At 40.4% G+C, this 26,264-nt stretch overlaps 1 protein-coding gene across 2 annotated transcripts; it reads right to left on the bottom strand.

The window, feature by feature from the left end:
* Nucleotides 1-1,310: 1,310 nt before the first annotated feature.
* LOC146665087 (zinc finger protein aebp2-like) lies at nucleotides 1,311-26,264 on the bottom strand. Of its 2 annotated transcripts, XM_085412537.1 has the most exons (9): nucleotides 25,608-26,264; nucleotides 24,825-25,035; nucleotides 23,533-23,640; nucleotides 23,220-23,406; nucleotides 20,340-20,464; nucleotides 12,728-12,795; nucleotides 5,178-5,291; nucleotides 3,847-3,876; nucleotides 1,311-2,802 (listed from the first exon to the last, which is right to left on the bottom strand). In XM_085412537.1, exons 1-9 carry the CDS (start codon nucleotides 26,162-26,164, stop codon nucleotides 2,796-2,798), a joined length of 1,407 nt encoding a protein of 468 aa, XP_085268663.1. In that variant the 5' UTR covers nucleotides 26,165-26,264; the 3' UTR covers nucleotides 1,311-2,795. The 2 variants fall into 2 exon arrangements, with proteins under 2 accessions (XP_085268663.1, XP_085268664.1); XM_085412538.1 differs by lacking the exon at nucleotides 3,847-3,876.

The following is a 26,264-nucleotide window of genomic DNA, read 5'->3' as shown; positions in this document are numbered from 1 at the left end:
GACTTCCACAATAAACAACTTACTGAGAGTTACTGTAAATGATGCACTGACCGGACTCACATTGCATGATTTCTTAATGACAAATTCCTGCTTATTAATGGATTTAAATTTGCTGCAGTTTTGTTCATGATTTTTTTGGACAAAGACAGTTTCTGTGGTTTTGCTTCTGTACACCAACACAATGGATTTTAAACCAAGAAATCAAGATGTGATTGGAGTGCAGATTTTCAGCTTTAATTCGAGGGGTTTTACACAAGTATCACAGTAACTGTTTAGGTTACATCCTTTTTTTATTCACAGTCCCTCGTTTTCACAGACTCAAAATTCATTGGACACCCGGACATTATTTTAACTATAAGGATTCTTTTTTGTACTTGCATGAAAAACCTTTGTAGTCACTGACTGCCTGAAGTCGAGAACACAGGGACATCATCAAATGCTGATATGCTCTTATAGGCCTAGACTGCCTTCACATTCAGTTACTGCTTGTGTAGGTGTTTCTACATTCAGTTTTGTGTTTAGTAACTCAAAAGCATGCTCTGTTGGTTTTAAATCAGGTGACTGATCTGGCCATTGAAGAACATATCATTTCTTTACCTTGAGGTTGCTTCTGTCTGATCAGTTTAACAGCATTGGACTGAATATGATCAGAGAGTATCATCATCAGTTAACACCAATGATCTGGTTCCACCATCAGCCATACACAACCATGCCATAACACTGCCTCCACCACGTTTGACAGATAGTGTGGTGTCTCTCCATACTTTTTCCTTCTCCCATCATCCTGGTACACGTGTACCTTTGTTTCATCTGTCCAAAGATTTTATTTTCAGAACTGTGCACTCTTTTAGGTGGTTTCTGGCAAAGTCTAATCTGGCCTCATTGTTCTTAACATAATTTGTAGTTTTCGCCTGGTTGTAATCCCGTCATTGACATTGTGTTCGTGACTTGGTTAGATGTTGTGAAGCTATTATTCCTAACCATCAAAATAATTCTGTCATTATGGTTTTTAAAGCGTTTTTGTAAGCCGAGTTGGACACTGGATTCATTCAGGAACCAGATTATTGATTTTTCTCTGATAGGTTTTATTTGGAAAAGAGACTTCACCTGGACATGAAGCTACCCATTAGGTAAACTGTCCAGTTACATTCAAATCTCTGAAAAAGGGGGACTGTGTATAAAAAATAAAAAATACAAAATCATACAAATTAAAGGCAAAAGAAATAACTTCAGTGACATATTGTTTGATCTGCACAGAGGCAAAACCACAAAAATACTGACTCTAAGAACACACAGAAGAAAGGACCCACAAAGAAACAAAACAAACATTTATTTATTTCCGTATCAAAAGGTTCACATATTAGTACCAAAAATGTAAACTGGTCCAGCAGTGGGACTATGAAGATTTCATGCTGACACAGAGTTGCCTACATTATTAGAACATTACATTATTATCATTTGCCATAAACATTTCTATAAGCTTCAACAGACCATTGCAGATATTAGAAACGCTCACAAAAGCAAACCTTCAGCCACACTGTTTCAGGCACTGGAGTCCAAAAGAATTTTGTATGTGTGACCAGTGCATGAAATATTGACGAGCAGGACAGCCACACTGTAGCAGACCTCTCCCTGAACTCTGTTTTCTCTGCAGGCATGTTCACCAACATTTGAGGCTGGCAGTGGCCCTGCTCTGCCAGCCCAGTCATTAGCTTCTCCACAGCATGCTCCCAAAGCTGTTCTGCTAATGGATGCCAAGTAAAGCCAATCCCTCCAGCACACCCTTAAAGAACTTACACTCCACTACAGCCACGCAACAGTGGATTGCGCCATTGCCAATGTAGCCATTTGGATCATTACAGATACAAGTTCAATTCATTAACATCATTTCCCCAATTTTATTACAAACACAATAGTTAATTTCAAACATTACGTAGAAAACACTTACCAATATTTCTTGAGTGCTTAAATAGCGGTAATGTTAATCAATGAACATTTAACAACTATGATACATACAGTTCGTGTTACTTGTGGAAGAGGAGGCCGCGTTAGTTGCTGCAATTTAAACATTTTACATGCCTGCCTTTTATTTTCTGGCACGCTGTCTACAGATTGGGTGAGATTAAGAGCTACACTGTAGTGTCCCTATTGCTCCAGACACCATTTGAACTGTCTGACGACCGGCACAGCCTCACTCTTCACCGTCGCACACATAGTTAACAGTACTGCATTCAGTAACTATAAATAGGATAATTTGTTAAGACTTACGTCACGTACAACGTAATTACAACTAGAAAATCTCCAAGTATCCCTACAGGTGACAGCTTACATATATTATCACAGTAAATACGGTTCTATTCAAAACCTTCACAGAAATCCACAGTACACCAGTATTTTCAAGGTATAAAAATAAGTTACAAATCTGGATAAATATTTTACACAAAACAGCTATAAAATGATGCTGTGTTATCTGACAAGCTTGCACAAAACAGGTTTTTTGTTGCAGTTTTTTTTACACTACTTGGAGTTAATATGTTTGGTTCTTGTTTAAAAAAAAACAACAACATTCATTTCATTTTCTGTTAAACACAAAGGTTTTAAAAATTTTCAGTCCCATTTGACATCACACTTGGCTACAACAATCATTTTATATACAAAGCTGGAGAGGGAAAAGGAGAACTGCAGAAAAGCCTGTTTCCTTTTATCGCCATGTCACTCCCCCCATTCAGCAGAGACGGATGAAGAGCGTCCCATACAGGAACTTCAACTTAAGCATCAAGTCCAAAGATGACCCCTTACAGGCTGAGCACAAAGACAGGAGAGAAACAGAGATGGAGACTCGAGTTTTTAATCTGCCAGCAAAGAGATTTCAGTAAGAAAAAACTGGATCTATCCTCGGTGTTCAGACACTGAGCTGACTTCTTTACATTAAGAGCTTTTAGTGCTTTTTTTTTTCCTTTTTTGGATGTACTTCATTACTGCGGTCAATTAATGGAATAATAAACAAAGTCCAAATAAGAGCTAATGTTTGAATGAGGCTAACAATTGCCAAAGGCTGTGGCTTCAAAATGGCCTGTTTCTCAGTTAACTGGCTTCATGCTACACAGGAACTGCCGAGCTGTGGGCGATAAGTAATCCTCTGTAATGATATTTCACTACAGGGAAGTCACAGCCACGGGTAGCAACACTGCAGACGCACGAACATTATCGTCAGTGCATCATTTGATCTACGTCACAGCGGGAAGAAAAAAGACATTTCAACTGCATATGTGTATTTAACAGCCGAGGTGGCGAGCAAGAATGAGGCAGCAGTTCTGTCTTATCTGCATACACGCACCAACACCACGGTGAACTTCAAAAACCATGCACTCATCTTCACACAAGAGTCTGATGTGACTTTAATGATTCACGCATATATGTTTTAAGCGTGTCTTGAGACTTTTTGCACGTCACTGAAAACATTGTTGCTGCTGCAAACTTCCACAAAGCTCCCACTTTAAATACTTCACTAAAATAATTCGTATAAACAGTGTGTGTGTGTGTGTGTGTGTGTGTGTGTGTGTGTGTGTGTGTGTATTAATGATGCTGTAATAAGTAAACTACATAAAATATATTGTTATCCAGTTGCTCCTTTAAGTCCTGTACTGTTCGTTTGTAGCTCAGGTTCACATTAATAGCCTATTAAAGTTACTTGTGTACCTGCTGTAATTGATTAACATGACTACTAGTTGGCTTTGAACCAACATACATGCCTTTGTATATAGTAGAGAGTGTCTAAAATCCATTTTTTAAAATGATTTTATTTATACTTCACAAACACCTCGATGTTGAACATGTTCAGCTTACCTGCGCTTCAGACGCTTTTGAGGAAGTGCTCTGAAAAGAAAGAAACATTTTTAGGACATCCCACAGAGTTGAGTCTGTTCATCTGCACGTGGCGTTTTTAGTGGGAGAAACGTTGTAGATAGAAAACACTACGTCCAGATGAACAGACTCAACTCTGTGGGGTATCCTTACCTGGACGATTTAGCATGCATCAAGACACTTTTTCAAGAGAATCTTCGTGTGCTTGAGCTGATTTCAGGCGGATACATTTCATCACGGAAGCACTGCCACTATGACGGTCTTTTATTCCATCTCATATACATGAACAGGAGTCCAAACAAATAATATCTGCTGCCATAAGCAGCAGCTACAACATTTGTTTTGGGATTTCATGCACGAGGACAACCTTGACATAAATTGGCTAGGTGCTGACGGTTATATTCAACTATGAAACCAGAGTCCAGCAGCAGCCTCTGCAGTTACTGAGCCTTCACCTCTAATTAAAATCAGCCAGCCTGTGTGCTGATTAGCACACTTGTGTGCCATATATCTCTGGTAAGATGACCACTTTGTTATTTTAGGCACATTGTTCCTCTTTCAGGATTCATTTTCAGACTTTTATGGGGTGCCATAAAGTTACCCTTGTTTTCTCATGTCAGTGACGAGTGCAAGTCTAGAAGAGCTGTGCAGGATTCAAATAATATCATAGCTAATGTTTAGTGGTGTGTGGTGCACTTGAAGACAGAAAACGTGGTCCACTGAGTTGCATTTGCACAACAGCAGGAAATTACTTTTTCCTGTATTAAAACTGTATTGTGACAAGTTCCATTTTTTTTAAAAATCAAAAGAAATAAAAAAAAAAAAAACAGGGTCATGTGGAGAGCAACACTAACAACTTATTATTCATTTTATGAATTTATCAGTTGCTCAGTAAAATGCAATCTGCATATATGCAAGTAACAGAAAATTGCATCTGTACTTTAACCAAAAGCTGACCTCTCTGACCAGCCTGCACAACAGATAATGTTTTTCGCCTTACAAGGAACACAAAACGTGTTTTCTCTGTATCAGGTTGTTGAATCCAATCTGCTAAAATCATGAGTTGGTGCCACCTGCTGGAAGAATGGTAAAGCACATGGACACAAACAACCTGACAGACCTACTTGCAGAAATTCTCACATACACATAGCTGTGCAGGCAAAAACCTTAAACACACAAGTGTCATTTTAATTAGGTAATATTTACCCATGTATTTGACTGCAGTAAAACACCGATCTGCAGCACTGTGCCATTGTGCATTCAGACATGCATGCATGCAAACAAAAAGGTCACTGGCATTGTCACACACTCACCGATAGATGTTGGGATCTAATAGCATGGCTGTGTCCTGTGGCAACTGGGATAAGTGCACCACTTTAGTCTTCAGCTGAGATCGCTCTGTTTCATTCACCCACACGTCAGGCAGTCTGCGAGACAGCACACACATGCAGAAAGAGGACATGTGGTCAGATTTCAAGGTTACAAGACGAAGATGAGGATACCGAGGACGGAGTGGGAGTAGGGTCGAACGGAGCAGGGTGGGAAAGATGTAGCCTCAGTGAGTCAAATGAACACGTTAACACCTATCTCTGAAGACTAGGTATGTTTCTATAAGGAACCAAACCACAGAAACAGACATACGTGCACAAGTGACCAGACTAGCACACACAAAGGGTGGAAAAAGTGTACCTTCCTCTCATTTGCATGATCAGATCGTATGTGTCAGTAATTTCTTTTGCAAATTTTACTAAAAAATGGAAAAACTGGCTTAGAAGTACAATGACAACAGACTGATTATATTCCCCCTTAAAATTCAATTAGAGAGTGTGTTATATTAAATGCTGAACTGAGCAGTAGCACCTTACTGCACCCACAGTATGGGAGTGTGCCGAGTAATGGCGTGGCAAGTTGAGGTGCAAAAGAAAGAAACAAAGAGCTTAGCAAGTCTGCTGCGCTTCCCCTCCTTCCTACAGCCCCCACCTCCCCGTCTCCACCCCCAGCGTTCCCCCGTCACTATGTGCGTCATCACAGGAGCCCCCAGAGACACACACACACACACACACACACACACACACACACACACACACACACACACACACACACACACACACACACACACACACCAGGCGGCTGCTAGGCAAGCATGCAGTCACCAAGCCAAATCAGTCATTCACATGCCTAGTCAGCCCATTCAGCATTATGGTGTGCAGGTATCGCTTCAGATGTTGCAGAGTTGAAGGTAGAGGTGAAGAACTAAAGAGAGAAAATATAATGCAAAACTGATAAATGAAGGACAGGAAAGTATGGAAGGAGGGAAAGCAAAATGAAGTGGCAGTGGAGGCAGGGATGGCACACATTAAAGTAAAATGATTCACTTCAGTGGTTGCAAAAACCCTTTTATGGTATGTTTAAGTGCCTGGAAGGTGCTGCTAGCTGCATAATGTATATATATGCTTTTGCTCAAGTGTGTGGTTGCAAAGGACTACAAAATACCCTAAATCATGCAAAAACATAGCTTGCTCATGCAAATGATAAGGGCATATGCTGTCTGTTTGGTTGTTGTTGTTTTTTAAGTTTGAAAAAAGTAAAGAAGTGTGATGCTAAGTTGTTTTCCTTTTTGATTCTGCAGTGCACAAAGTCCCTCTATCCCCTTTAATGGTGGGGAGAGAAGAAAGAGGAAGCTGAGAAGAGGCAGAGATACGACAAGAAACAGCCCCCTTCAAAGCAGCTTTACAGTTTGGATTACTCTTGAGTTAGTGTTGTTCTCCAAAGCAAACCTCAAATGACAGAGGTGGACCTGCGGAGTGTTAAAAATGCAGTAAACACCTGTGTGTGTGTGCTCGTACTTACACATGTAAACATCTCACAGTAAGTGCGCTGTGGTACTGATGACTTATTATATCCTTGTGTCTGGGAAATGCATAAGAAGGCTGCACTGGGGGGAGTGGGGGCAGCATGTTGCACGTGTCGAAAATACACACACACAAACACTCCCAAAGTGCTCATATCATTCACAAACACACGTGCACATTTTCAAAGCCCTAAAAGATCGAAAAACCCCATTCAGTCACATAAACCAAATAAAGACAAATGGATTTGTTTTATTTTCAGGAGGAGAATTGGGAAGGTTATTTGCCTCGCGTCTTTATGAGCCAGAAATGTATATTGTGCGGGAGGCCCTCTGTTGAGAAAGCTACTGGGGAACGCCTGCCAGAGTGAAGCTCGTCTTCAACCCTGAATTGATGGCTGGCTCCAGGCCTTGAAGCTCCCAGTGGTGACAGAAGCAAAAGGTTTATCATAAACCACTAAAGAGTATAATCAGATTGGTAAAATATTAAATGGCTTTATATGAAGTGTCCTGATAAACTACAAAGAACAGGAGGCTCAGAAAGCCGGTTCATTGACTATAAAACTCACTGCAGCCTAAAGAGAGGCTACACCCCATCGGCACCCCAACTTCCTATTACGATTTTACACCACAATACTTTAGGAACGGTTCTATTTAAAATACAATATACTTTTATATATTCTTAAAAACGAATTCAAACTTCTGAAATTCTGAGATTTTAGATGCGTTTTGTCTTCCCAGAGATCACGTTACTCCTTGCTTAGTCAGGTTTACACCACAGATTCAAACCCAAGACCTAGTTGGTAAAAATAGCAACAGTGCTAACCAAAATCAGTTTAACAATTAAAAAAAAAAAAAATGTAATCAACATTGATAGAGTTGTATTGTTGATTGTCATTTATGCTTAGAAACATTTACTCATTTATGCTTAGAAATATTTAACCATAGATGCTTAGAAGTGTATAATCAATTGTGTAGTGATAAGTTGTGTGATCTTTAACAGGCTACAGAGGCCTGGTGTGCATTCCACACTGGGAGCATGGGAAAGTTCGTACCTTGTTTAATTGTTATGGTAGGATTAACGTAGTTACATTTGTTTTAGTTTAAGTGCTTTTTGTGTATAAATGAACTGCTAGACTTCCTTACTGTGTTATCTAGGATGAGGGGGGGTCTACCCTCTTCCTGACCAAGGATGTTTGCTTGTGTGCTTTTATGACCCTTTGATCAGCAGTAGCACACACACACACACACACACACACACACACACGGTACTCTTTGTGTATGTAGACGTCATATGTTAATGAACCTATGCATATTCATGTAACCTCAATAAAAGGACAGTGATACGGGAGAACGGACGAGAGCAACTGGGGCCAAGCGAAGGAACGGCGTTTGTCCGGTTCTCTCCCGTGCACGAGTAACATGAAGCTTGCCTACTTCGTGTCTTGCTTTGCGGTGTAATTATATTGCCTTCAACGTTCCAGCGAATAGGTTTATGCTACAAACCCATCAAACATGATAAATGCTCAAAGAATAACCTCCTCCTTCATTCTATTATGCTTACTGCCAAGGAGTCAAGTCACACCTACTCTACTCTCAGCCAGGAAAAACCCATTCATAGTAAATAGAGCATAGGTTACATCAAATGGACATTCACACTAATTTTTCCTAAAATAAAAATAAATTTATTCTCTTTTTTTTGAGAGGAGAGGGGGGGGGGCTTACATACATGTCTACTACAGACAGAATGCGTGGAAGGAAGTGGATGTTCTTGACACGGTCTTTTTCTTCCTATCAGATCAAATTAGCAGCTCGAGTTTCACAAGCAAACTTAGAAATAGCAGTGATGCAGGTTTATGCATTAATTCTTTTGCCTCGTGTCAAAATTTATGGTGCAGAAGTAACTGGTCAGAGACCCACCAGACAATACCCCCAGTGCGCTTTCAAAATGTAGTCAGACATCATAGATCAAAGCTACATTGATCTTTAGTACATTTAGAGACAATTCTGCATGCTTACTCTTGCAAACTTGTGACAAAGTTCCCCGGGGCAGACTGAAAACAGAGCAGGGGAAAAAAAAGAAAATCTAATTTTACACTTTTTTTCTTTTCTACACAGTGAATACCCCCCCCCCCCCTTTTTTTTTCCTTTTTATAAAACTGTTTCTGCTTAAGTGACTAGAATAAATATTAAAGGTGCTTCTTTTGGAAACTGTTGCTTTTTTGTTAGATCTCCACTAGCTTGTATGGCAGCTGCCTAAAAGTAAACAAAGCAATAAAAAAAATTTGAATTTGGGGAAAAAAACAAACATTTAAGAGATAAATCCATGTTGGGAAATATAAGCTCCGTCTAGTTTTTTCATAACTATGTGCAGAACAGATTCGGTGGTTGGAGGTGTTCATTGTCAGTGACTGTGTATTCTAGTGTTAGTTATTCAAAAGCAATCAACAGCGTGCAGGGGAATCCACTCACCCATCCATCAAAGATTAGACTCCAATTATGGTTCTCTCGCTCTCTCTCCCAGCCCTCCCATCCCCCTTTTCCTCCTCAGTGAACTGCTGGTAAATCTCAGTTCATAATGGCTCATGTTAATCAGTTACTCATTAATCCAAATGGAGTTAATGAGTGTCAGTCACACAGTGAATGGTTAGCTTGAGCATTAATAAACATGACTTCCCACATTCACACAGCTAATCATTGACTCAGTGGCTGAGAAACATATGTGCACACATGCACATTGCAGCCTATATGCTTACATTCTTCCTTATCCTTAGGGTATTCTACCAAATTACACATTTAGAGCCGCCTCAGATGTGTGTAGGACAAATGATGATGGAGTGACTTTCGACACTTTGTCTGCTTTATCATCATTTACAGTTCCTCACAAACTAGGCAGTGTGTGCTGTGACTTTTTTCATCCTATAAGTGATGTCATCACTTACAGTCTAATTCCTTGCACTATCCCACAGATGTGATAACATGTTTTTCACTCATTGTTGAGTGTTTCTCATTTCGGGCTGATCTGCTGCTCTTTTCTCTCTACCAGGTTTCTTTTTCTTTTGGTCTATTAGTCTGTATTTCGTATTACCTTAGTGTCAAAACTCCCCCCGAGACCCACAATGAGCCTGTCAGTGGAAAAGATATCAGGCACCTCCGTCAGTTCACTTTGTTTTGACCTCATTGTCACTCCCATGGAAACACTTTGCGCCTTTTCTGACTTCCAACTTGTCTTCTCTTCCAGTTTTTAGCTGGGAGAAAGCATACTTCGTTCTTACAACATCCTCACCACTTTCTCCACTTCTCCTCAAGGTAAATATGCTTTCTTAAAAAGAGAAATAAGGCCAGACTGACTTAAAATTATTCTGAACTCACAAACGTATGTGTGGCGGTAAGACTACAGTGGTCAGTGTGCAAGTCTAATAAATCCAAGGGTAGTTTTTCATGAGCTTTCATTTCTTGTGCAGGGTAAGAACATTTCTATGCATGTATTAGTGAACGAGGCCGAATGAGATCAAGTGTTCTTTTCTTACTTCTCTTGCTAGTTAACGAGACCTGGCACAGGTTCTTGGCTATGGATGAAAAGCTTCTTGTCTGAAATCATAGATTTATTGTTTTACAAACCGGTAAATGTGCCCCGAAAATCAATGTAAACTAAAAAATGTGCCTCTGTAAGAAGAAAGCCTGACAGACTAAAGAACTTTATCCAACAAGAGGTGGCAAAATAGTCACCTCTAAACTTAATAGAAAAGACAGCCTCGCAAATGTTGTACAAGCAAACTTAGTTCAGTCCCCTGGTCAACTTTCATCTGTTTAGAGGTACTCAAGCCACCCTCACAACCACACGGCTTAAGACATTACTGTAACCCCCCTCCGTAATGGGATAATTATCCATATTAATGACCCAAGCACTCCTCTGGCCCAAGGCAAATGTATGACTCAGTACTACCACTGCCTTCTTCTGCATGAACCAAGGCGTCTCATTCTTGCCTTCCATCTTTCTGTTAAATCCCCTCCCTATCATTCATTCCCTCTGATTTCATTCTGCCTCTTCCTCACATTTCTCACTCCCACAGCCATTTTGCTCCCACTCCTATTTCTCACTTTCCTCCCATCTCTCTCCCTCCTATTCTTTTCCTCATCTATTCTGCCTGCATCTGTCTTTGGGGTCTCAGCATCAATCTCAATCTTTGTCTCTCTGTTTGGAATTAATTTGAGAAATGTTTCCTAATCACCAAACTTCATCTCTCTCTTCCTTTCCCCACTCCCTTATTATTTCTCCCCACATTAGATTAAACTCCCACATGCATGGAAAGCAGAAGGCTGTAGAGGTGGATCGGAGATGGGAAAAGGAAAGAAGAGGAGGATGGACTGCAGAAACATCAGAGAATAAAGATTTTTCTACAGTCTGTTCACTGGAAGCTTTTAGCAGACAGCTGAATTTGCAAACTTGTGCCAGTACTCCCGTCTTTGCCAGGTCCCTTTGTTTTCAAACTATTTCTTTGCCACCACTGACCTTGTTCTCGCTCCCCTTCCTTCTCTGTTTCTCTAGTTCTTTCCCGCTTATCTCTAGTCATCCTTGTTCTCTTTCTCAGTCGGCATTCTGATCATTTTCAGATGCCTTTCAGTCAAAACCTTTAATAGGAGTGTGGGAGAGTTGGGAGTTTGGTTGGATCTACCCGTGAGCAAAAGCCCTACTGACAATCACAGAGTTCTGTGAAGCTCTCTCTCTTTTTGCTTCCAATGTTCACCTCCAGTGGACTGAGCCCAGGAAGGCTAAGCTGGCAAAAGGCATTTAAACGGGTGATGACTGTGCAGAACGGTCCAAGTCTCAGTGGGCTTAGTACAAGTTTATCCATTCATTCAGCCAAGTAAGGAAGATTTATAACAAGCCCCGACATGAAGGAAGCCCAGATCGCTGCATGTGCAGCTGGATGACACATACTCGTACAAACTGCTACAGCTCAAAGAGGTAAATTTTGTACAAGTGGTTCAGTCTTTGGATTGTTACAGATGTGGAGGTTTGTACAAGAGGTGTTGAGCTGCCTTGTTGTACACTGGTTACATTTACATATTATGGCTTACAAATATTAGTATAAATTATTATTATTGTGTGGCCATGGCTGAGGTGGTAAAGTATGCTGCAAACCTGCCCTTGGACAAGACACCAAATCAGATGGTAGGTGAGCATGGCTGCGCTGCCACCATTAGTGTGCAAGTGTGCGAATGAGAAACAAGGATAAATGGGACTATATCAGTGCAGACCATTACCCCCAAGCACCTTGTAACTTGAGTTTTGCAAGGTCCTATAGAAATAAAGTATATTACTTTTTAACATTCCACATTAATTATTAACAAATGTCAGAGTGCACGTCTTCTCCTTCTCAGTGGGGTTAAACTAGTGAATAAGTTCATCTCGTAGTCAGACCCAGAAGTATTTGCACGACAAGGTTACTACAACAACTTAAAGACTGTCCCGTTTACAAGGCAGACATGTAAGTGTCAGGTTCAGTTTCAGTTCAAAACCCAAGATGGTTCATACAGACGCCCCTGAAGCATGAATAGTCTCACAATTTAGAAGTCAGAGGAGGCCTGCCAAAACATCTTTAAAACATGCTGGCACTTATTTTTTGGCTTATACACAGTCTATCAAAAACAAGCATCCCATTTCAAAAGGATATATTTTTGAAAGTAATGGACATAGAAGCCTGCAGTAAATTTTAAAATACATATCTAAATATAAAGCTTACAAAATGTGTCTCCCTCCAGACTCGTGGCATATATCCATACGATAGTCAAACCCATCCCTGGAGACACTGCAGTCGTTATACTACATACTGGCAACCACATGAAATTCACAAATCCCTCCTTTCTAACGGTATGTGTTTCGATCATTGCCAGTGAACAGCTAAGGAACTAAAGCACTATGAAATCGAAAGCTTACACCCTGTATATTATTTAATATAAGGCAAATGCTCATGCAGATCTATAATAACATGTAGGAAAAGTTTTACTCACATGTCCTCAGGTGTCCAATGCAGAAGAACCTTGACCTTGCCAGACCCCTCTTTCCTTTTGGCTAGCACCTACACAGACAATCATGGGAGGAACAAAACAAAACAAAATATTAAGCTGGCTTCAGCAAGGAAGATTCAGAACAAAGTATTTACACAGGAATATAATTTAACCCAAATGGCTGTTAACCTTTACATTTCAAGCCCCTTTTGCTGCTTTACATGAGCACAGACGTATCGGGTTTAGTCTGTATTGCAGCATTCTCTCGCATCTGTGGAGAAAAGGCTTCAAAGATGCGTCTTATTTCTGGCCTCACCTCTCTAATGAATAATACGGTTACATGCTTCAAACATCCTACCAAGTGATTCAGTGCTCATTTTGCTTGTTAGTGTAATCATCAGCCGGTCTTAATAATGCATGTGAGAGCTCAGTGAGATTTCTATTTTCAGGGTGCTCTATGCCCCGCAACACACTGCAAGACCAAGAAACTAATTCAGACAGAAGATAAAGCACATGAGACATTTCCATCGTCACAAAGTCACTGCTCCTGTTGCGGGTTATGTCGCAACCGAAAGCTTCAACACGTTAGGCAGGAATGCGTTTAGCGGAGACCAACTCCTACAGAGGAATGTTTGCATCACAAACCTGTGTTCATTTTTGCTTTGGTTTCTGGTTTCAATACAAACCTTTTGCACAGCCACTGCAGCTACAAACTTCAAGGCTTTTCTTCTTTGAAAATACAGTTGAGACTATACAAGACTTCCTCCCTATCTAGCCCTTTTCATGCATAGCATTTCATCTTTCATGCTGTGTTGGTTTATAGTAAAACTGGTGTGGAATTCACAAATATTGTCAGTAGGGAAAAGAAAAGCAAGAAAAATAACCAGGAGAGGCAAAAATAGCCACAGATATAACCTCTTGCGTCAATTGCCTTTTTTTTGAGGGGGTCTGTTTTTAGGATTGTGAATGAGCTCACATGTGAAGAACTTCTCTTACGCACATGAATTTTTGAGATTATTTTTGTGACTCCAGGGACTAGCTCTGGCATTGATGGAAACTGGTTTGAGGACAGGAAGGAGCAGGCTCCACTGAGACAAGACACAGAGACAGAGGCAAGACTCGCTCTCCTCCTCTTACAACGGCTCCTGCATTTCACAAAACGCATGATTTTTGTGTTTTAAGTAGCTTCAATCTGTTTTATTTATCTGAGATCCCACTAACCTCAATGATAAACAGATACAGCTAATTGATGGATAATCTGACAAATTATGTATTTTCATCTTCCTCCACCTTTGTGATGTTTTGAGGAAAGCAAGGAGGACACAAACATGACCTGTAATAAACTGATTAACTTTAAAATAAGCAAAACAAAAAAATGAAACGAGGACTATTTAGGCTAGGTTAGGTGAGATTAATTTTGTTGTTTCTGGACTTGTGCCTTAACATTTGTCTGCTAGACGCTTTGCAAACAGCAGCCAAGTTGGCAGATCAACCATGTTCCCTTTGTCTGCAATACAGTGTGCAGACACACAAGTCTTGACAAACACAAGGAGGGATATCAAAGCACCTAAAACAGGGTGATTGATTAATAGCTTGGGGAATTAAAAGAGTTACTTACCATCTGATCGTATCTCGATACACTGCCCGTGATAACAGGCAGTTCTAAATGGTATCACAGTGATACAGTGTGATACACTGAAATGTGACATACAGTGATATAAATCAGGAAGTCTGTAAATGTCACAGCTGCAAACAGCCGTGAGATAACTGCCAGTTTAAGTCACTTTCAAATATTCATTATTATTCACAAAGCACTGGTTTTGGAGTTTGCTAGTCTTCCCTGTACCAGCGGGGGTCTCTCCTCCCAAAAACTTGCATGAAAGGTTAAGTCCCGATCTAAAATTAACCGCAGGTGTGGCTGTGAGAGCATGTGGTTATCTGTCGCTCTGCGTTTTGTCTCTGTTGGACTGCTGACCGGTTCAGAATGTGACAGCTGGGATAGGCTCCAGCCACCCCAATGACCCCACGTAGTTAGCAGTTTCTGACAATTCAAATTAGAGGAAAAAGTCTGGAGCACCTGTTTATATATTATAGGAGAAAGTGATACAGTACATTTCCATCCATCCCATCCATCCATTCGCTTCCGCTTATCCTTTTTCAGGGTCGCGGGGGGCGCTGGAGCCTATCCCAGCTGTCATAGGGCGAGAGGCGGGGTACACCCTGGACAGGTCGCCAGTCTGTCGCAGGGCCAACATACAGGGACAGACAACCATTCGCACTCACTTTCATTCGCACATTCACACCTAGTGACAATTTGGGTTATCCAATTAACCTATCCCCACTAAGTGCATGTCTTTGGACGGTGGGAGGAAGCCGGAGTACCCGGAGGGAACCCACGCAAACACGGGGAGAACATGCAAACTCCACACAGAAAGACCCCGGCCTGATGTTGGAATTGAACTCAGGACCTTCTTGCTGTGCGGCAACAGTGCTAACCACTGTGCCACCGTGCTGCCCCAGTACATTTCCCTACCGATATTATATCTCACTCAAGCAAAAACAAACAATCAAAACAGACTTGCACCTCTTTGCTAACTGGATTCTACTTAAAATGCTCTCAGATGTGCCTCTTCCAACTTTCTAACTTAGTCCTCAGAAGATGTAAAAACTCCTTTCAGACTATTAGTCACATCTCATAAATAAGCACTGTATCTCATTTGTTCTTGCTTATCTCCCTCTTCCTTTATCTGCTAGCTCTCCAGCTTCGTCAGTTCACATGGAGAGGAACAGTTTCTCAGAGACAACAGCAGGGCTTGTATACGAGAGTCAAACTCCTGTGCTAGCTGGAGTGAGCCCTACTTGAGTGTCTTAAGCCCCGCGGGTAAGACTCAGTGCACTAACCAGCTGCTTTACTGCTTTTTTATTTAAAAATGCATAGCTGCTAACTTATGCCCTCAGGCACCTTGTAGCACCAGGTTAATAATCACAAGCCAAGCCTACACTTGAAAGGGCCATGAACATGTATGTAAAGAAGTGGGCTTGTGTTTAAGCAGCATGAAGTGATTTGTGAGCTGAGTGGTCTGATGATGATGGTCTGTGCTTTAAGGGACAGATCTTAATCCTCTATAAACCCAGGGGAGGACGGTAAGAGAGGGGGAAGTAAAAGAATGGGAGGGAGAGAGAGCAGGAGGACTTAGGGAGTGAACAGCAGATATTAATGTGGCTCCAAAACAAAGCAGTGAAAACTGCAGGAATCCAGCTGGGGGAGGACAGGCCTGCTAAAACTGGGTGCCTGTCTAGTGTCATGGGGTCAAGCTGTGGATGACGCAGATTGGTGCAATAGCAAAAATATCCCATCATAAACATGACTGAGTTGCTCCAACAGGTCAGCAGACCCATTGGCCAAGCTCCACAGAACCCCCCACGGCTTTGCTCCATAACCCCAGGCCTGGGAGGGTCCACTGGGGCCAGGGGTCTAACTCAGCATCGCAGCCCGTCACCACAATCCTTCAGGGATTACAGAGAAAAAAAATCTATGCCCAACTGGCAAGATCTCCTTCCGATTCCATGACCCTAACCTTCACTTAACCCCTGTTCCCTGTCCTCACTCTCCAAGTCTGTTACTCTCCCTCCCTTGACTGGTTCTTCCTCCTTCTGACTCTGTGTCCAAATAGTTACCTCTCTTAACCTCTTCCCAAGCTTTATCTTCAAATTTTCCCTCCCTGTCTTTAAATTCTTGGCTGCTGCAGCTGACCGGTTGAGGTTTATAGAGGCAATGCAAAGGAGAAAAGAGCTGAACAGGAGTCCTGTAAAAATACTCCTCAGCTGCACCCACTTTATGCATCAATTATTTACTTAAAAAAAAAAAAAACAGAAAAAGAAACAAACAAAAAAATCTAACAAATAATGAAGGGCTGGGTGTTGCTATAGCTGACATGCAAGCATTAAAGAGGTACAGTGAATACAAAAAGTGTAAACACCCCTGTCAGTAATCAAAAGGTACATCAAGAAAGTATTAGTTTAGGGGTGTACACACTAATGTGCACCTAACTGGCCAGATTTGTTTGTTTTTCCTTTGAACTGTACCGCTTACATATTTGTGATTTATTGTGTGCTCATTTACTAACATCACAAAAAATTACACTGGATGAATCATTGTTGTCATCACTGAGACAACTGCAAATGTGTTGTACAAAATACCCTTTTTAATACCGAAACAAACATTTTAACAGAACCGGGCTCTATTTTTAAACGACCCTTTTACACCTGTGTGTTTTTCATGGTGGTTAAAACCCTTTTCAGAAAGGCTGGTTTTATTTAGAGGCCAAAGGGGAGACATTTTGTTTCCCGTTTCTGATCAGCCAATGGTGATGCTCTACAACAACGCTTTTAAGAATTGTTATATCTTTTTGGGAAAATGTCAAATGGAAATATTTCATAGCTAGAGTGGTACAGGCCGGTAAAATAGAATAGATTTCTGCCTGGAGATAACAAGTGTAAACAGAATTACTGACACTGGCAGGAAAACTGCTGCTTTACAAATGTAAAGAGAGACTGCGCCGAGAAAGGAGTGGGACTGTGTGTGTTTCATGTACACCATGTGAACAAAAGAGGATTAGGCAGCAGATGATCCTTACTCCTCCCCCCCCTCAATCTTTTTGAAGAACACCACATCACTCAATCTGAACTGGAGTCAGAGTGCTCCCTTGTGGAAATGCATTAGAATAGCAGCTACAGTTAAGTTTTCTTAACAGAAAATCCATTTATCTAAGGAATTTTTGTCAGGAAAAAAGATTTTTCTTCCTATGAGAGCTCACATGTGGCTCCAGTTTAAGGTGAAAAGGGCACTTTACCACACATTAATAATGTATTCTGCACAAGGCTCAAAATGGGGAAAGCTGCACACATAAAACACACCAATTGTCTTTCCTGTGAAGCCCGATTTAGAGAAAAACAACATCAGGCCTTGGGCTGTTGCTACAGGTTCAATTCAAGTGCAAAGAGGAAAAAAAAATCTGCAATATATATATATATATATATATATATATATATATATATATATATATATATATATATATATATATATATATATATATATATATATATATATATATATATATATATATATATATATATATATATATATAAATGAAAATGTGGGATGTACAAAAAGTAACATTACAGTGCCATAAATTTACAAACGAGCAGCTTTATTGGTGTCCCTGAAGGGAAGACGAAAGATTTAGATGACGCTGAAGACAAAGTCAGCTTCAAATTTTATTGCTCATTATGATGATGAAGGTCTAAACCATCGTTGAAAATGTTATTAATTTCTTATGTGTTCTTTCGGATAAATGACTTTGGGAAAGTTCAGCTGTGTTTCCTGAAAATATTCTTTATCTTATTTGATCTTGGTGCTCTGACACACAAGCGTTCCAACCTTGTTTTCTTATTTACTGCATTATAGAGTAAAAGATTTTTTGGTTTATCAAATCATTAGAAATGGCAGCAAAAAGCTCAAATTTCTATAAAATTATGTAACCAACTCAGTGCCTTAACTGTACATTGATCAGCTGTACATTTGCACTCATTCACAAAGGGCCTATTTTGAGCCAAGAGAAATCAAGTCCTGTTCCAATTATATAAGAAATAGACTTTTAACATACAAAAGTAGCGAGAACCCGGAGACCAACTAGTAAGGGTGTATAACTTATAACACGTTACTGTAATCCCATTACTTTTGTCAAGTAACGAGTAAAGTAAGGGATTACTATTGCAAAAACGGTAATTAGATTACCGTTACTTTCCCGTAGGAACGCTGCGTTACTAAGACCGTGATTTTTTTGCGAGAATGTCTCATGACAATGACGTAAGCGAGTGCGATATTCGTGACAACAGCTGTGTGCAGATCAACAGTGGATCATATATCGATTGTGGGAGAGAGTATGAGCGTGCAGCGTTTAAAGCGTGGAAGTACTGACCTTACTTTGAGTTTGATTCCATAAAAAGTGACAAAAACATTAGCGTCCACCGTGCGTGGGAAGAAAACTTCTTTTTACAGCGAAAAAAACCCCTAAACTTCCAAGCAAGCACCGAGTGTGCAATGACGTAATGGGAAACTCACAGAGAAACTCGCGGATTCTTCAACTGACCGCGGCACACCTGCACCAGGGTAAACCTCCGCCTATGCCACTCCTGCTTTACAGGTGAAAATAGAGCAACAGGACCGCTGAGTCTTTGACTTTATTTTCTGCTGTGTTTTACTGGCATCTATTTGAAAGACTGAGTGTAAACACACAAAAAAACAAAATATTTTATGTGCTGGAATGTGCAGAAAATAGGTTTAAATGTTAAACAAATTTCTTCCAGTCAGAGAATGTTGCATATAATTAAATTTTTGCTTGATGCATAAAGTTAAAAGATTAAAACTAATAAAACGAGATTTAAAAAGACATTTTTCCATTTGATTACACTTTGTATGATAGATTATGCAGAAAAAGTAGAATTGGGCTGAAAGATCTATCGCTTTATCACCTATTCAGGTTGTAAATCGTGTTTTTAAAAAGTAACTAAGTAATATATACTTTTGAAAATAAGTAATCAGTAAAGTAACGGGATTATGTTTTTGGGGAAGTAACTTGACCAACACTGATCTAAAGTAGCAACTTCCAAGACACAAAAAATTAACTCTGAAAGGCCAAAACTGCAGTACCTCTAACTGCCAAATGCAAGTCAATCCCCAAAGCAAAACTATGTGCAAACGCACAGCTAAAAAACGCGAAAAAGCACATTTACTGTTTGTTCTCCATGTGTCGTTTCTCCCTTCACAACAACTGAGTGACTTTTATTTTATTTTTAATGTATCATCCGAGAGTTATACTGATAGGTCTGAAAATGAAGTCTGTCTCTGCTTTGACTGCCAGGCGTATGGACAAAGGCCTTAATTCTGCCAATTCAAAGCTGTGAACTGGACCTCTAAACCATGTCACATATGACCATGACAACCACCAGGCTTTTTCATTCTCATACAAATAGCTGATGAGCAAATGTCAGTCATACAAATTTGCATCTGAAATCAAAAAAGCTATTCTTATTGCCTTTGTTTGCCATTACCATTTTTGTGCTGTTAGTGATTTTTAAACCATTTTTAATGGCTTTATTTTCCAAATAATGCGGCCTGCAGTGTGCCCAAAAAGTGTGTTTCAATCTGGTGAATGAATTCCTAGTGGTTAATAGTCTTAGCACTAACATTTTTAAGACATCAGGATATTTTGAGGAAATCAGTTTAACTGTAAATTATTTTTTTATTTTACATAAGTAAAGAGTGTTTTAGATATGACCAGAGGGAGCCAAAATTGTTTCTGGTCTAACTTTAAAACAAACGTAATATTTTACATGCATTTCCCTTTCTGCGTGTTTGATTTAATCTCTCTACTCTTCCAGTCTTTAACAAACACAGCAAGAAACCAATTAAAGCTGGACATGAAGAAGAGGAAAGCATAAAAAAGGAGAAAGCCTGCTCTCTCTGAACCGCCCCCTCCCCCGTTGTGTGTAAACCCATTAAAATGGAAAAAAGACACTAGAAAAACTACAAGACATTCAGTCAAGCACATACCGTACTGTGAAAGACAACACTGTGGCCATTGCCCACACTTTCAATGTGGGTGGCGAGGTTGAGGCAGATGGCTCTGTGCCGAATGGCATCCATGGTCTGGGCATCAAAGAAGTCATGGGGTCTCGCTGGAGGGTGGGGGGTGGGGGGAGGCAGAAAACAGGAGTAAAGTCAAAGTCCCAAACATGTACACACACGTTTATATAAAACCATTTGTCCAATTTTGGGCCCCCCAATCATCTCACAGCTGAAAAATACTAATCTTTTGTAACAACAGCTCCCATACAAGTAGAGCTGGGCGATAGAACGATAACGATATGTATCGCGATATAACTTTTACTCGATAGAGAAATTAAGCTATCGCGATAGACCTCGCCGCTCTTGTCCTCTTAAAATAAAAAAATAAATAAAAAAATAAAAAAAAAGGTCAGCCAATCCAAACTAAGTAGCGCAGAGCCGAACCAATCACAGCCGCAGCGTCACGTCGCGTGACTTGTTACATACAGCACAAGTGCCAAGCCGCACGTGTGTTTGTTTGGGAAGCAGCCAGCGCGTAATGGAGGAAATGAGTGTGCCGACTAGAAAAATCAACCGAGCGTGACCGAAGAGAAAACAGATGACGGTTCCAATGCCGGAGAGATTGTCGAACGGAAGAGCCATAGAAGTTCCGTAGTGTGAAGGTATTTCGGCTATTTCAAGTCTGACAAAAAACAGAGTAGCGTGCACTGTAAATTGTGCCGAAAGCAAGTCTGGAAATACAATAAACTGGTGCATGCGTCACACTGCGCGCCACGTTATTGTTTCGGTGAAATGAATTTCTACAATACTGTTAATTCTACTCTCTGCAGTGTTTAAATGCTTACATATACACACAGTTACTGTCCCTCCACACATACGACTCGGTTCTGCTTCTATGCCCCAGCTTTGTTTACTTTTTCCCACCGAGGCTTCTAGACTTCTGATTGGCCAACATTTCTGCACGGTTAGGAATCTAGCGCCACCTGCTGCTTTGGCATGTTCATAGCAGCGTTTTCCTTCATTTCTGCCTTTATGTGTGGACGGGATTATTTTTTAAAACGAAAAAGGAAAATCTCCTTTTTCAAAAATACCCGTGTACGTGTGGACGTAGCCTCAGTCTCTGACTGGAAGCGCTAATTCGTCATTCGGCTTTTGTCAGACTAAAGTAACTGTTAAAACTGTTTGAAAAGCTAAGCTATACAACAAGGAGAGATTGAGAATTTCCTTTTAGTTCTCAGTTTATTTGATATTGACAAAAGTTAGTCAGTTTTGTCTGTTCTTCTGTAAAACAAACTAAGATTTATTTTTAGAATTAATATTTTGTTTCTAAGTGGAATTGACAATTTAGTCTGTTTTGTTTGTTCTATTTTGAAACTTAAACGCTTTAGCGGCTGCCTTTTGTGTAGTTTGCAATATTTGCCTTTATTTATCTGAAAAAGTCTCATGTTCCTTAAGTACATCTACCCTGTTGAACTTATTATGGGAAATAAATATTTAAATAAAAACAAGCTGCTGATTATTTCACATTTTACTTGTGAGCAACGGCACATTTAAATCTTACAAATATAGTTATTTGGCTTATATCGTGATAGATATCGTTATCGCCTGAAATGAAAAAAACATATCGTGATATGAAAAAATCTCATATCGCCCAGCTCTACATACAAGTTAAACAAATGACAGCTCTCAATTGAAAGCTGTATGAAACTGGAAAAATGTGCATTTCCTGCGAAAATGCAGTGTGAACACTTTACAGCACTCACACAATAGATGACTGTTTTAGTTTCTCTGAATAACTGTGACACAATTCAGTAGAAAGAAAACTCTGACCTCTTAACATCTGAAGTTGTCATCATCGTGTTTTCTAAAATACTTACACAGCGCTCTGCAGTCTTTGAAAGGAAAAACATTATTATGAAAAAAATCACCAGAAGTATACATTTAGGAGAAAGGAAATTTTCATACCTTTACTTGATTTGACAACCAAACAAGGAAAATATGGCAATTATTAACTATTACACAACTTTGGATTTTGTAACTGTATTTTTTTTCCCTCAGCTAAACCTTAAACGCTTAGAAACCACTGCCACGTATGACTCACGACCAGCGAACGTATGCGTAGGTGACTATCAGCAGAAAGTGTGAACGGCAGAATATTACCTTCGATTGCATTAGAATACAGGTCAAATGTCTCAGTTCAGATTTGGATTTTCTTAATCCATATTATTGCAATCTAGTTGCCATTTAAGAAAAGTATGTTTTATATATTAATAGTTGGTAATAATGGCAAGCATACACAATTTACAAATTGACTGGAATATGCAAAACTCCTGACAAAAGACTCTTAAAGACTCAATATTTCTTGGTGGATGGGTGGTTTACTACTGCACAAATCACATCTGTATCCAAGGTTACAAAACTGAAAATGTTGTACATGTGTTGTTAAACTACCTCTTGTTTAGAGAATTAAGACAAACAGAGGTGTAGAAATTAAAAATAATACCTGCATAATGCATAAACAGGCCATTTAAGGCAAACCCTGCAACGAGGTAGTGATCTGTACCTGTCCAAGCATTGAGAAACTACACTTTTACATGAAACACTTCCTACTGAAATGCAGCACTTTGCCATGTGGAAAGTGTGTCTGTCTAGCTGGCAGCAGTTCCTGTTTGTGTTGGTGTTTGTGTGTGTGGTCCAGCTCTCACTTTTCCAACAAAGACATGTGGGAGTTTAGAAGCAAAACAAGCACAGCGCGACCTCAAAAATGTGCTCAGGTTGTAATCCTTTTCAACACAGAAAGGAGAGAAAAGCACAATGAGAAGCATTTTGGAATAAGATCGGTGCGTGCGCCTGTAAGGTACGTACGTAAGGAGCACCTGCGTTTGTTCCTGAGCTTCTTCCTTTTGTTGAGTCCGGCCTTAGAAGGGGAGTCCTCCTTGAGTTTGGCCTGACCAGACATTCTCGAGGAGTTCTGCTGATTGAAGTGACTGGGTACGTGACGAGCCAGTCCACCTTGAGAAGCAAAACTAGCATTGCAGCCACCAACTACACACTGCAGCAGAGAAGCAGAAACAAGAAAAACATATGGCCCTGTCAGGATATTACCCATACTATGAAGGATAATGAGACAATGAAGAGAAGAGCGGGACATTAAGTCTTAGTTTATTTATGGTTTTACCTTGAAGGGCTTATCCCCACTGTGGGTCAGCATGTGTCTCTGGAGCCAGCTCTGACTGGTGGATGGCGTGTTATACACCTTGCAACCCTTCCACAGACACACAAAAACCTGAGGAACACAGACAGGCAAGCATGACAAAATAAAAAGAGATTACAGAGAGAAAAAATAGTTCATAACAGAATATTGAACAGAGGATAAAGACTCCTGAAGAAAGGCCTTTTTAAGATCATGTGTGAAATGATCTAAACCTAACTTTCCCTGTTATCTAAAGACCAACGTTATTATAGTTAACTAAAACTAAACGAAAATTAGATGTAAGAAACATTTTAGTTCAACGAGACAAAAAAATAACATCAGCCTTTTAAGGCTGGGGTTTAAAACTACACTTTCAAATTAAAACAAACACACGACTGGGAACTTGGAAAATGACCTAAAAGTAATATGAAAACATAGAGAAAATATCATTAGTATTTGTTAGTTTGATAAAAAAGGCTATTACAACTTGCCTGACGTCTGCAGTGTGAGTCAACTGCTTTAAAATAAGTTAGATTTTTCTATTGCAACGCCTTTGTTGGTTTTCCTAAATCTTGCCTCTGACATATGCCCTCCATACATAAAAAACAATTACAAAGACTAAAACTAACATCGAAACTAATAAAAACTAAAGATTTTCAAACAGCAAAAGCTAAACTAAAACAAGAAAATCCACTCTGGAAGGTAACTGACACTAAGCTAAAGTCAAAATGAAATAAAAGTAAAAACTAATTACAAAATATAAAACTTTCAATAACCTTTTCTCAAATTCCGCCAACAGATGGAAGATGTCAGTATGACTTGTGAAACTGCATGAACGTTACATTAATTGATTTATGGGATATAGAAAAAAAAAGTAATTTTGTTACAAAAGTGGCAACAAAAATTTTATTTACTTTGCTTACAAAAAAAGGATCCAGTGTTTGGTGAAAAAGCAGTTTAACATTCACTTTAATCAGATTATAGGCACATAAGGTGCTTTATGAGTGTGCAGTGGCATACTGGATGTCACTAGAAATTAGTAAGAAAATGAATTATGCAGTTCACTTTAACAAAAGAAGGATTCAGATGACCTTTATTTTAGATTTGCCAGGGTGTTGAAGCGATGAAGTGAAAATGGCCAACTATAAATTTAAATTAAAGTCGTCCAATTACAGAAAATTGCTCTACTGTGATTTGGCTCTCTTCGCAGTTAGTGTTGAGCTAGAGCAAAAAGGGGCACTAGTGTACTAGGCTACAAAACTTTTCAGTCTACTGACCCCTCCTCTCTGCCCATCCACATGAATCCCCCTGATGTGCTCTGCCAGATCAGGACTAGAGTTGAAGCACTCTGGACAGAGGTCCCAGCAACACTGGTAAGCCATCGACTTGTTTCCAGAGCGGCTGGCACTACCCTGTCCATTCATCATGGCAGGGGTGGAGCGCCCGCTGGATACTAGGCTCTCCATCTCCATCAAGGTACTGCTGATACTGAGCAAGAGGAGAGGGCAAGGAGGAATTCAGTGTCACAGTTATAAAACAAAGATGGCTTTGCACAGCCATAAAGAACAGGTGCTGATATTACATACTTGCTATGCTTGAAAGCCTTCGGGCTGAAAGGGATTTTCCATGCATGCCACAAACACTCATGCCAAATCAACTTAATGAGTGCGGTACACATAGCTTCTTAGCATAGTATTACAAATTTGCTGTGCTTCCATCAAAGGGCTCACAGTCAGCAGTGTTCTCGCAAAACAAATAAGGTTTAAAATTTCAAGTGGCTACAATTTGATTAGTTCAGCATTAACAACCTTTTATTAGATACATCCCCACACTTCACACTGATCTGAATAGCCACTGAAAAGTTGTTTTTCCCATCCAGCTGCTGGAGGTTAAAGGCCCTCTGTGCTTACCTTTAAATGTGAGATTTAAACTTTAACACTAAAAACAGACAACTTTAAAAAACAAAGACTGGATTGCCATCCTGCACTCGTTCAGTCACTACTTGGGTGGGTGGGTACTACAACAGCACCTACACTACAAGAGTTATTCCGCCGACCAACCTGTCCTCTGAGTCCATACGGCTCAAGGGTTCACCATCCGAGGATGATATCTCCACACTCGCCCGCCTCTTGTCACCCATCTCCCCACCACCAGCGCTGGCTTTATCTCCATCTTCGCTGACAGTTTTGCTTTTCTCGCTGTCTGTCCCCGAACTCCGGCTATCCTCTCCCGTCTCCTCCTTAGCATCTTTTATCGTGCTATCGCCGGTAGGTTCGCTGTGACCGTCTCCCGGGCTCTGCTGTGATTCCGTTACTGGCTCTGGCTCTCCGGGAGCATTTGTCACCTCCTTGTCGCCCAAAGAAACACAGTCGTCTGACACCACCTCGCTCGCGGCCTTGTCTGAATCTGCAGCGGGCTTCTCCTCGCCAACCTCCGCCTCCACCGCTTCCATTTTCGGCTCTAGGCTACCGTCTGGCTGTTCCGTTTCCGGTTCGGTAGGGCCATTTTCCTTCTCCTCGCCATTGCCGTTGTTTGTGGCCACCGTCGGTACGTCTTTCTCGTCGCTTAGCGCGGGTGCTTCTTCTGAAGCCGCAGAAGCCATTTCGGCGGCGGACATAGCCGGGAATACTTTCGGTATTAAAATTTACTCATGCCACCGTCAAAAGCTTCTCTGCAGAAGGAGGGCTGGCTAAATTCAGTCCGCTCCCTGATTGGAC

Source organism: Rhamphochromis longiceps, linkage group LG7, assembly GCF_057381845.1.
Source record: "Rhamphochromis longiceps isolate RC_006_pf linkage group LG7, R_longiceps_female_GT1.1, whole genome shotgun sequence".
Lineage (NCBI taxonomy): Eukaryota > Metazoa > Chordata > Actinopteri > Cichliformes > Cichlidae > Rhamphochromis > Rhamphochromis longiceps.
Note: the sequence above shows the minus strand (reverse complement) of the source record. Positions and strands in the feature narration are given on the sequence as shown.